We start from the raw sequence: 12,945 nt of genomic DNA, 5'->3' as shown, positions 1-12,945 counted from the left end.
AAAGAGGCAATCTTTAACGTAAAGAGTGGGGTGTTGAGGAGGGGAAAAACCCTTTCATATAGGGAATATTTTCTGTTCGTTTTAAAGTTTAATTTCGCTCCTTAGTTTCAGTTATAAAAACTTGTTTTTTTTTAAATTTAATTCAAACTTAAAACGAACCGTAATTACCACTACACCAGCTTTTATGGCTGCATCCTTGACTCAGTTTGGTGAGTCTGTCCATAATAGTAATAACAATAATTATAATAATAATAACAATAATAATAATAATAATAGTAATGATAATAATAATAATAATAATAATAATAATAATAATAATAATAATAATAGCCACATAAAAGATGAAATACCACTGCCATACAGTAGCACCAATTGGGAAAAATTTACCCCCCCCCCTTCCCGGATTATTTTTACTTCCCCCTCCCCTCAAAATATTTAAAACCATCTTTTTCGTGTTTTTATTGCAACTAATCGACAAAACTAGCATAAACGTCTTCTCCAGATCTTAAAAAATTATATATTTTTTTTTCTTTCCCAACTTTTTAAAATTAGCACCACTGCTTTATTAAAGACTATGAAAACCAGAGGGTCATTTGCACTTTACTAGAAACAAAATATATCTAAACAAGCTTTTAATATATTTAATAACTCAAAAAGGCTCAGATGTCCTGGAGTTTATATCGTCAGTATTATACCTAAAACCATTATTCTAGTTTCTTTCGCCTCACATGCATTAGTTTTTCACCAATACTTTCTTATTGTTAAAGACATTCCTTCCAAATGTGTTAAAATACAATTGGTGAATCAATTATCTTCGCCGATTCAAATTATTACTCGACCAAATCTCTGGTTCGACACTATGCCTTCTGGTGAAAATAAAGTAAATAAAGTAAAAAAGTAATGGTGAAAAGTATATAAAGGTGAAAACAAGAAGCCTGTACCTGAGAGACAAAAGAAAAATGTAGAATTTCGCCTTTTGTAGTTTGGAGTTTTCCACTTTTTCTAAAATTTTGCACATCTAAATCGGTCCCAAGAACTCAAGAAGATAATGAATCCGTCATACAATCAGCACATCTAATTTATGTACCATTATGAATGATTAACGACACAATTATAACTACTGAAAATTAACTTCTTGTATTATTGTGTTTAGGTTGCATAAAAGCTTCAAAGACATAACTACAAAATGACAAGTACACCCACAAAGTTAAATTGTTTACAGTTATTTTGCTTTTATTTATAGCATCGTGCACTTTCAGCTTTATGTATTGGCATTGTTTTTGTTTTTTAAAAGATTATTCTCTTCAAGTTTTATATAAATATACATGAATATTTGCTTAGAACCTGATAAAAAAGGAAGCATATAAATTCGTGTTTATTTTAGTATCAACTAGTCTTCATCATGAAGTTCTTCTTTGCACTCTTATTAACGGCCCTTGTAGCATCGGTAAGGTTTTGTATCTCCACATCTAATATTCAATCTTGCTTCTCAAGTTAATTGTAAAAACGCCAATAAGCATACTATTGCTGCTACTACTACCAACAATTCATTGCATCATCTTGTGGCCTAGGGTCAACACAACTCCGCATGCTCCTATCCTACTCAAAGATAATCAAAGCTTTACTTTTTAACCCTCCCATGGAATCTCAATTTCCTTTAATTTCTACCTCTCGATCTCTTCCTGCCCCAGTCAGGCTCGATTTTCTTTTTTGTGGCCTCAGATGACTGGCTAAAAGCACAATTTTTGGCAATCCATCATCCTTCGTCCACAAGATTGACCAAGCCATCTTTGTCTTTCTTTCATTTTGATCCTAGAAAGGAGATTTAGCTGTATTTTTGACATTTTGTGCGTAGAAGAGTCCCCGCGGGAAGTTCCCCATGGAAAATTTGCCCCATTAGAATATTTCCCATGGAAAATTATACCCGCATGTAAAATTGAGCAGCCAAAGGGAAATTTAGACAAATAAAAAGGATGAAGAAAAGAACGATTCTTGAATGATTAAATAAAAAAAACAAGTTTTTAAACTGAAAGTAAGGAGCGACATTAAAACTTAAAACGAACAGAAATTATTCCGTATATGAAAGGGGCTGTCCCCTCCCCAACGCCTCGCTCTTTACGCTAACGATTTTTATTGTTTAAAAAAATAAAGTTGTGAGACAGAGTCAAACTTTAGCGTAAAGAGCGAGGCGTTGAGGAGGGAACAGCCCCTTTCATATAAGGAATAATTACTGTTCGTTTTAAGTTTTAATGTCGCTCCTTACTTTCAGTTTAAAAAACTTGTTTTTTTTTATTTAATTTCTGATCGTTTTTTAGTTAATACAGCTTTTATTTTGGCTCGCCGTCATTGAAAAAGTAAACAAAATTGGCATAAAAATTTTACTTTTCCTTTGCTAAATGGCTGTCTCTAAATTTGGCTCTGACGTAATTTACAAATTATCTTACGTAACGAACTTCTATATTCGTATATTTTTCTTCTGGCAAAAAATACAAAGTTGCAGATTTTTGCAGATATGAGCTTGAAACCTATGTTATAGGGTTTTCTGATACGCTGAATCTGACGGTGTGATTTTCATTAAAATTTTTCACTTTTAGGGGATGTTTGCCCCCTCTTTAAAAAATCAGGTAAATTTTCTCAGGCTCGTTGCCTTTGATGAGTAATACTAAACTTAATAAAATTCACATTTAGAATCAGCATTATAAGTCCATTCTTTTGATACATTTATTGACATCAAAGTTCCGTTTTTAAAAGTTTCGATTACTATTGAGCCGTATCGCTTGTTTTTTTTTTTATTGTTCTTTTTTTTATTACGTATATGTTATTACGTATATGTTATTACACTAAAAAAAAACTGTAGCGTAAAGAGCGAGGTATTGACTTGGGGGAGAACCCCCTCATATACGTATTAATTTGTGTTCATTTTAAGTTCTAATGTTGCTTCTTACTTTCAGTTGAAAAAACTTGTTTTTTTTTATTTAATTTCTGATCGTTTTTTAAATAATGCTTGGAAATCCGGCGCCCCCTTCATAGAAATGTCCCTTACCCCAACGAAACATCCTCCACGGAAAGATTCTACCGAGTAACCCCCTCCTCCAGCCCCCCCCACCAGAAAAAAAATTGTTCCTGAAAATGTCTGTATACTTCTCAATAACCAATACAATATGTAAGCAATGGGCAAAGTTCATAACTTGCAGCCCTTCCCCTGGGAACTGTGGGGGATTAAGTCATCCTAAAAGACATATTTATTAGATTTTAGACTATGCTGAAAAAAATCGCTATCTCAAAATTTTGATTGGGTGACTTTGAGAAAAAAATGAGCGTGGGAGGGGGCCTAGTTGCCCTCCATTTTTTTGGTCACTTAAAAAGGGCACTAGAACTTTTAATTTCTGTTCCAATGAGCCCTCTTACGATATTCTAGGACCACTGGGTCAATACGATTACCCCTGAAAAAAAAAACAAAAAAAAAACAAACAAATAAACACGCACCAGTGATCTTTCTTCTGGCAAAAAATGCAAAATTCCACATTTTTGTAGATGGAAGCTTGAAACCTCTACAGTAGGGTTCTCTGATACGCTGAATATGATGGTGGGAATTTCATTAAGCTTCTATAGCTTTTAGGGGGTCTTTCCCCCTTTTCTCGAAAATCAGCCACATTTTCTCAGGCACGTAACTTTTGATGGGTAAAATTAAACTTGATGAAACTTATATTTTTGAAATTAGAATTAAAATCTGATTCTTTTGATGTATCTATTGGTTCCAAAATTCCGTTTTTTAGAGTTTCGGTTACCATTGAGCCGGGTCGGGGTCGCTCCTTACTTACAGTTCGTTACCACGAACTGTTTGATTTACCTATATTTCAGAATATATGTTGAAACAATTTGTTGTAATGAAGAGTAAGCGAGAAGCAGCTCGAGCCAGTAGTAATCAAAACTCTTTAAAAAGGAATTTTGATAACAGTTAACGCATCAAAACAATTGGCTTTTTATGACCATTCCAAATAAATGAAGTTCGTTAAGTTTAATGTTGCATATCAAATGCTACTTGCCGGAAAAAAATTTCCTGATTTCAGAAAAAATAGGGAACATCCCCAAAAATAAAGTGATCTAATTGAAAATTGCACCATCAGATTCAGCGTATCAGAGCAAACTTTCTGTTAAGATTTTACGCACTCCTATAAGAGAGCGTTTACATACTCCTGAGTAAGAAAACCTTACTCCATTCAGGAAAAATGTGGAATTAGGAAAATTTTTCATCAATAAAAAAAACGGATGCGTTTTTTTTTGTTGTTTTTTTTTCTTGTTTCCCTGGGGTAATCGTATCGATCTAATATTATTAGGAGACTAGGAGAAGGCTCATTCCACCAGAAATTCAAATTCCCAGAGCTCATTTAAAGTGACGAAAAAGATTTTGCCACAAAAAAATAGCATTTTCTGCTATTTTATAGCACCAAACTACGATTCTGCCCCATAGAGCCCCAAGTTGATATCAATTAAACATTCTGAGATAGCCTATCAATTTACAAGTATAAAAAACTATATATATTGAGCTTCCCAGTTAGGAGGAGATAATGCCATACGGTTGCACACTCGTTTCTAAAAAGTCACGTACGTCTAATCCATGCAAGTAAAGGTACTTCAGACTGGAAAATCTTCTGATGTACGCCTTATGGCCGAGGCACAATATTATTTGTGAACGCGGCTTTATCAAATTTTGAAACTTTATTTGCTTAAACTATTGCTTGCTTATTTTGAATAAGGAACATGGTCAATTTTAAAATTGCTTTGATTTGACTTAGAGTCTGACTTCTTGCTTTTTCAGGTAAGTTAGAGAAAATACCCTTTAAAGGTACTTCAGACGGAAAAACTTAGTTATGTACGCCTATTGGGAGCGCTCTCGATCTCAAGGGTGAACTGGTATCATGTAATATAATTGCAAGCAGGTGCGTCATGTATGGGGGAAGGAAATTTACTTCTCTCCTATGTTTTTAGCCAGTCGGGTTAAAAAATTTGAGTTGGTGGTCACTCAATCATTTTTTTAGATAAAATGGTCGGATGGAATTCTACATAAAATCAATGAAAGAAGATCAACCTCAGTCAACAAAAACAAAAAATGAAGTAATTTTACAGCAATGTAAGCCAGATCAGTGGGTAAAAATGATCAGCCAGTCGGTGGAATACATCCCCTTCCCTCCAATAGTTTGGCTAGTAACATCTCTCGTTAGTACCAGATCAAATCTACGGGAAGTAATTACTGGTACTTCTTAGTCAGTGCCTGTTATCTCTTGTGTCATTCTATCATAAAGCAGCTTTTCTATAGTTACAACTAATTTCTTTTTTTATTATGAAATTACGCTAAAGTTTCACTCTTTGTCACAACTCTACTTTTTAAAACAATAAAAACTTTAGCGTAAAGAGCAAGGCACTGAAGAGGGGACACCCTCTTTCATATACGGAATGATTTCTGTTCGTTTTAAGTTTTAATATCGCTCCTTACTTTCAGTTAAAAAAACTAGTTTCTTTTTATTTATTTCTGAACGTTTTTCAACTAATGCAGGTTCGAATTTGACTCACCGTACATGAGAAATAAAAAAAAATTGTATATTAATTTTGGCAGTTTTATTCCGTACATGAAGGGTTGCCCCTCCTCACTACCTAGCTTTTTATACTAAAGCTGTTAGCACTTTGATGAAAGCTTCCTATTCTACTTAGACACTTTTGAAAAATTAGGAACAGTCAAACTTTAGCGTAAAGAGCAAGGTATTGATGAGGGGACAACCATTCATATATGGAACAATTTCTGTTCGTTTTTCAAATAATGCAGGTAATTCTGGCTCACCCTCTATGAAATATATCCCTCCCCCTCAGGGAAAATTCCTTGGAAATTCTATCCAGCGTAAAGTGCACCCCCATCAAATTCTCTCCAGAAAATTCAATCCACGCTGAGAATCCTCCTGAGAAAAGATTGATCAAGTGGCAGCTTCACTTATCTTGGTAGTATTATTAGTAAAGACGATGGGAGCAGTGAAGATATTAAAAGTAGAATAGGCAAGGCTCAGGGTGTTTATTCACAGTTTAAAAAAAGTTCGGAAAAATAGGAAGATAAGTCTGCAAACCAAGATCAGAATACTGGAAGCTACACTCTACAGCGATGACATTGCCTACGGATTGTTCTGGGTACCAGGCTGACTGACCGTATTTCAAACAATAGGCTGTACGAACGATATGGTTTGATCCCGCTTTCTAGGGCTACAATGAAAGAAAGGTTGAAATGGTTAGAGCATGTTCTCACAGATTGCCGAGGATTGTCCTTTTCGGCCAACCGTTTAGGGCTAAACGGAAAGCAGGCTGTCCTTGTCTGGGGTGGAAGGATGTCATAAAGAAAGATTAAAAGGTAATGCGAACTTTCTGGGAGGGTGTAAAGAGGGAGGATTTGAATAGATTGAGATGGAGGAGGAGTGTTTGTAGCTGTTTTGGCCTCAGGTGGCTTGATGCTGTGGTGAGTTATTAATAGTTGTTAGTAGTGGTAGTAGCAGTAGAAATATCAGTGCCCAAGGAAGATTCTCCCTATAGAAATTCATCCCAATAACCCTCCCACCCAAAAAAAAATTCTGTATACTTCCCAATATAGGCCTCTCCAATCATAGGCCTCTCCAATCATAGGCCTCTCCAATCATAGGCCTCTCCCCCTGGAATGTGGGAGAGGGGTAATTTTACACCTAAAGACATAATTGTTTGATCTTTTGATTATTTGATACTGAACAAAATGGCATTGCCCTCCAATCCTTTTGGTCACTTAAAAATGTTTTTTGCAGATAAGAGCTTGAAACTTCTACAGTGGGGTTCTCTGGCACGCTAAATCAGATGGTGTAATTTTCATTAAGATTCCTTTAATTTTATGGGGTCCTTCCCCCCTATTTAAAAAAACAGGCAAATTTTCTGAAGCTCGTGACATTTGATGAGTAATACTAAACTTGATAAATCTTATGTATTGGGAATCAGCATAATAAACTGATTCTTTTGATGTATCTGTTGATAATAAAATTCCGTTTTTTAGAGTTTCGGTTACTGTAGAGCAAAGTCGCTCCTTGCTTTCAGTTTGTTACCACGAAGTGTTTCATTATTTTCTTTAACCTTTATCTTACACTGCTTTGATAACTGAACCCTTCAAAACAGAAAAAAAATCATTAAAACAAATAAGATACAAATAGAAACTAAATACTACAGGGTATTACATAGAATAGAATTTATTGACACAAAAGCCCAAAGGGCCGTGGTCACAAAAACAAAGACACTTTCATACAGACATAAATTGGCACAAAAGTATAATCTATGCTAATGAACTGTCACCCTCACCCCTAATCTTCAAAACACCTTTCTCTCTGTTCTATGCCCATCGTCAGGAACCTTTCGAATCTCTTCTTACCTCCCATATCTTTCCTTGATAATAAATTTATTATCTCATTTCTCTCCCAAACCTCAACCTCAAACAATTCTTTTGTTAAATCTATTAATTCACTACATTTCCCCACAAAATGAACCAAATCTTCCATTTTCCCGCATATGGGACAAAAGTAAGAACAAGAAAATTGCCTAACCCCTCCCAGATATTTCCTTTTCTCACCTAATGGTAACCCATCTGACCTAGCACAAATAACAAATTTTAGCTGCCTCTTTTGAAGCCCTGCCTTAAAATACAATTCTTCACCCCACTGCTCCTTGGCCTTTGCATATAACTCCAGTGATCAGGTTTCATTCACTCGCGCATGCCACACCTGGATCTCATGGTCCCTTAGCCTCTCCCTGATCCTACTTGCAACTTCTCCAGTAGAGGACTAAGTACCATTTTGCTTGCCTCCATAAGAATAACCATGCTATTTGCTTGCCTTATGTTCCCTTGGTACCTTTCCAAGCAACGTGATTAAACACGTTTTGAAACTACATGCTATTTGCTTGCCTTATGTTCCCTTGGTACCTTTCCAAGCAACGTGTACAAAAAGCGAGCAAACCAATAAAGTGGTCAAACACGTTTTGAAAGTATAGTTGAGATTGTATGACACAACCAGACTGGTTTTTGAGGCAACACCGATTTTTTAGGGTAAATCAGAGAGAGCGGAGGTTACTCCATATACGATAACTTGATTGGTAATTGGATTCGAATAAAAGGACTGATTTTCATTGCAATTCATATTAGTTAGAGAAATGAATTCAGAGAGAATAGTTTATTTGAGAGGATATTAGTAGAGAAAATGAGTGGAACATTTACATTATTGGAGGTTAATGATGGAGCCGGCAGTAGCAACGATATACGAGTACCAAATGTAACTGTGGAAATAACCGGAGGTTGTAGACTATGCCTTGAATGGGACGATATGTATGCTAGATACGTAATATCATTAAGCAAATTTAAAATGGAGGAGCAACTATGTTTGGCTGCGAAACTGAATATTGTGCATATAAATAGACTTCAGGCAGCATTAGATGTGCTAGTGAAATATATTGATGAGAACAAAAGGCATCAGTGATTATTATTGTTGTAATTATGCTCAATAAAATTGTTTCTAAACCAAAGGTATTTTTCTTTCTAAAGTAGACTAGCGTTTATCTTTTAGAGTAGAAAAAAATATTCTGGTTAGTCTGAAGTTGGTTATGAGAGTGTTAGGACTCTAAAAAATGGATAGATTTTTTAGAAAAGAGCGAATCATGGGGAATCTAGTGCTTATGGAAAAACGTTTGATTCTAGATGATGATTTTCCAGAGCTGTCTATTCAAAGGAAGATATTTTCTCAGGGAATGCTTGTCGATATAATGAAAACTGATTCTCCTTCATTAGACTATTGCATGAAGCTTTTACATTGTGATCCAAATGCATTTACACAATTTATTGATATATTAATCACAACACGGCAAAATAATATTGTGGATATGCTTTTAAACACTAGTTTAGAAATTTAGGACTTTTTTTTCTCATGAGAAATATGGTGTTCAAGGATGATTTACTCCTCTCTCTCTCTCTATCCCAGTCAATTTGTTGTTGTTGTTGGTAGCTCAGTTTCATTGTCGCAGTGAGAGTGTCAACACATGAAAAAAATTTTCCATACATGTCCGCTATGCATGTACACACTGGACAGCTGGTCATCATGTGAGAATTGTACAATGATTGGTGAGTATGATGAAAAGTGCAGATTATGCAACCCGTGTAAATTGCATAGAGGATATGCTGTACAAATTAAAGGTTGTAATTCCTGTCTTGAAGAGGTGTTTGACACTCATCCTAGACGACATCTATGCTCCAATTGCCACTATGATAAATGTAATCAGTGGGAGAATACATATCCTGGTAGGATTGGAAAGAATCTTAAATGTGATTTTACTTTATCGCTACGAGATTGGTATCGTCGTGGTTTTAGATTGTCATGGGAGGAGGAGTCACGATATCGATTCAGCCTTTGAAGCAACAAAAGACTATGGTTCTCATGTCGTTGTTTGAAAGCTAATAGACACCGTTATCATTAACTAGGAAATTTTATTTGATTTTAGCGAAACGTGTGGTACTACTCGGGGGCGCTACGCACGACCCCATTGAAGGTAAGCGCATGTAAACATGTGAATGAAGCGGAATTGACGAGAATATCATCACTCACAATAAGATCCGGGATGACATCACGAAAGTTGTCATTCATTGTAAAGAATGTGACCCTGACATTTCAGTACATCAGGATCAGTATACTCAGAATTCAGATAATCTACCTACATTAGATGTTATCGACAAATACCTATACCTAGTAGAAGATGAAATCTAAAGAGTAGAAAAGTCGTTTTTATCATGTACATACATTTTTTTATTAATGAACAATTTCACATACATTTTTAGAACATTTTATTCGTAGGGCACTAAAATCAGTATTAAACACGCTTGTAAGTATATTTTTCAACTAGAAAGTCGTTCAATCGAGGTAAGTCAACGTAGATGTCGAGAAACTGCTTGTAGGTATAGCCACGACATTTGAACATGAAACAAAGTAGTGCATGAAAGCCACATGTCTTAGTCGTTAAATCCTGTACTCTTTGTTGATTTTGAATAATAATTTTCCCACCGGTTTCAATAAAGTTTCTGATATATGTGTAGAATTTATGCGATAGGCCAAGAGGATCAAAAAGTTCAATATTCTTCGCTGTTTGAAAGATGCATAGCCAATGGCCTGTCTTCAAAGTCGATGGACTGCTATTAACATTTATTAGGGTATTGTTAACACTTGGGATTTTTTCAATGAAGTCCGATGGTGTGCAATAGGACATGTACTGGGACATGTATGGATCCATACTAAATACGTTGATTATTTGGTTTGCGTTCTTGGCGTTAGGTCTAGTAGAACACTGCCGTCGGGTGTGATTTCCCAATAGGTTTGAAATTGACTCAATGATATTAGTGTGATACTCTCAGTCAAAGCATCGGCAAATGTGCACTCTAAACGTACATTTCCTGTTCGTATTATGCTCATATCCTGGGTCCCCGACAGGTCCAAAACAATCACACCATTATATTTTGAAAACATTGAATCTGTTATTCCATTTTCATATAGTTGGGAGTAATGATCTAGGGATTGCATGGTCAACTCGTACAGCGTTCTATAGGATTTTTTGACAAATGATAGAGTGTACAGTGGAATACCATTCACTTTGCACACAAGGCTAGATAGACCGAAAAAATTAAAATCATGGGGGAATTCAGTCCAGGATCTAACAGCACTGCCACTCTTCACAAAGGCCAAAGCCAATTTTGATGGGATTTCCCAATTGATAAATGATGAATCGGTACAGCTACGAGAACCGGTGGCAATGTGACGTTAATCGGTGATTGTATGGGGGACAAGAAGTTTAATGTTGCAGCCATTGGCTCTTAGCTTTTCCCCTGCCAATGCAACAGAGCTCATAACCCGTTGTTTTCGGACGTGGAGTATTGCCAATGTGATAATGAACTTTGCATCGGGTGCTGCAGGAAGTGTTTTTCTCAAAATGAAATTCAACGGGGCTAGTTGCAACTTTATGTCATTCTTGACATTGGGGGGTAACCATTGGGATGTATTGAATATCTCATGATTTAATTTTCCAATTTAAATGATACTCCTGGGTCACTGCAGTAGTCAACTCACCGTCAGTATCAGCACCTGACCGATATTCATAACCCAATGATTGTCCTCTCAACTCCTTGTATGCCTTTGGTGTCATCATCATAAATTGTATGTAGCTTGCATAGTTGGATAAATTATTGCTAGTGCTCACCAATGTTCTATTAATAAATACATTAATTTGTTTGAACAGATTGTGTAGAATACAGTTTTCGTAGGAGAGACTATCGGCAGCAGTTGGAATTGTATTATCTGACTTTTTCTTCACTGCAACATTTAAATCAATAAATGTTGATGACAAATCAATGAAATAGTCTTCATTGGAAAATATTTGAAAGCGTATATTTTCCGAGAGGGGTTGCTGGGGATGAAATTGCTCGTAGTAGCCATACTTGACACTGACATCAACATTTTCAGCATTGAACAAATTCAATGAGGAACTGATTGATGGATGTGATTCCTTATGGGGGAGATAAGTCATCTTAAGAGAAGAAATCCTTCTTTGATCTAACAGTCTTTTTTCTTTTTCTTCTTCTTGTTGGTCTTCGTTGTTTTATTGCTCGAAGTCCTTATTGATGTCCTTCGCTTCCCGCCTGGGTAGAGACTGATGAGTGAATGACGCGCAAGCATCCTTTTCAATCCCTTCCCATTTTTCAGAGATTTTAATTGCTCACCAACGGCTCTTGCTGAAGATCTAATATTTTCTTTAACACTCTCCTTGAAATTCTTACCCGACCCCCAGTCATGTAGTATGGATGCAGAAAAATTTGATGCAGCGGATACAAGATAATTTCTGGTAAGGGGTAATGCAGAACGAAATAGCGTAGCGAATGTACTACCAAGAGCATAACTAGACATTGTGGTATGCAGCTTATGGTATTCCAATCCACTGCCTTTTTGACTTGGACTCAGAGCACCAGCTTAATATTTGATATAGGGACAGGCAAATTGAAATATTCTTTTATTCATTTTTGGCGGTGGTGTCACTAACAATGGATCGAAATTGACAAGCAATCACGGCTAAACCTTTTGTTATTGCTAGAGGATCACCCAATTCACTTTTTAGGTTTAACTGACAGAGCTCCAAATACAAAGTGTTAACAGGAACATACTGAAGATTCTACATATTATAGTGATGAACAAGTTCATGGGTTGTTTTTCGTTCAAAAGCACGTAGGAGGGGGACATTTGAATAACCAATTCTCGATGTTTCCACAAAAGATGCATAGAGAAATATGCAAGAGTCCGAGGCGAAACCAGGTGGATAGTCAGCAAAAATAACTTGATTCATCCTGTAGACAGTGCCAGCGTCTTTCCCATTGATCATATTCTATTTAGAGCCAAGAACGTCTCTCAGATTATCTTAGAGAATAATTATTTCATTGTCAACAGGTTAGGTAATGTAAATCCTATCGTGTTCCATTGAATAATTAAAATCGAATGTACCATTCCTACGATATGAGATTTTTCTATTGATTGTACGACACAAATCTGTCATATTATCATATTCAATATATTTCAATTTGACATGTGGATATTCACTAGATTTAAGTGCTTCAACCCATTCATAGTCGACAAAGAGTGACCAATCGAATGGTAATTTTTATGTCATACACACGATCCTTTCTCAGGATGTCATAGGTATTTTTGAAAATACAGTCGACAAGAGCCACTTCATGCTTTCCGTCTTCGAATTTGATGACGGGGAAGAGTTTCGTCAAAAATCAATTGTTTTTTTCAAGTCGTTGTAGAGAGGATCGGAAACATTGGACGTAAATTTTGCATAGAAATCATTGGGCATTGTCAATATATTGAAAAC

At 35.9% G+C, this 12,945-nt stretch overlaps 1 protein-coding gene across 1 annotated transcript in view; it reads left to right on the top strand.

Moving 5' to 3' along the window:
• Nucleotides 1-1,398: 1,398 nt before the first annotated feature.
• The window catches only part of LOC148953249 (brachyurin-like), a 53,347-nt gene continuing 41,800 nt past the window's right edge, over nt 1,399-12,945 (top strand). Inside the window, exon 1 of the mRNA XM_089088421.1 lies at nt 1,399-1,447. Within this exon, the coding sequence (XP_088944547.1) occupies nt 1,403-1,447 (45 nt within the window). The 5' untranslated portion in view covers nt 1,399-1,402. The remainder of the gene's footprint in view (nt 1,448-12,945) is intronic.

Source organism: Artemia sp. Qi Xiang Cuo, chromosome 4 (genome assembly GCF_049724085.1).
Source record: "Artemia sp. Qi Xiang Cuo chromosome 4, ASM4972408v1, whole genome shotgun sequence".
Taxonomy (NCBI): domain Eukaryota; kingdom Metazoa; phylum Arthropoda; class Branchiopoda; order Anostraca; family Artemiidae; genus Artemia; species Artemia sp. Qi Xiang Cuo.
Note: the sequence above shows the minus strand (reverse complement) of the source record. Positions and strands in the feature narration are given on the sequence as shown.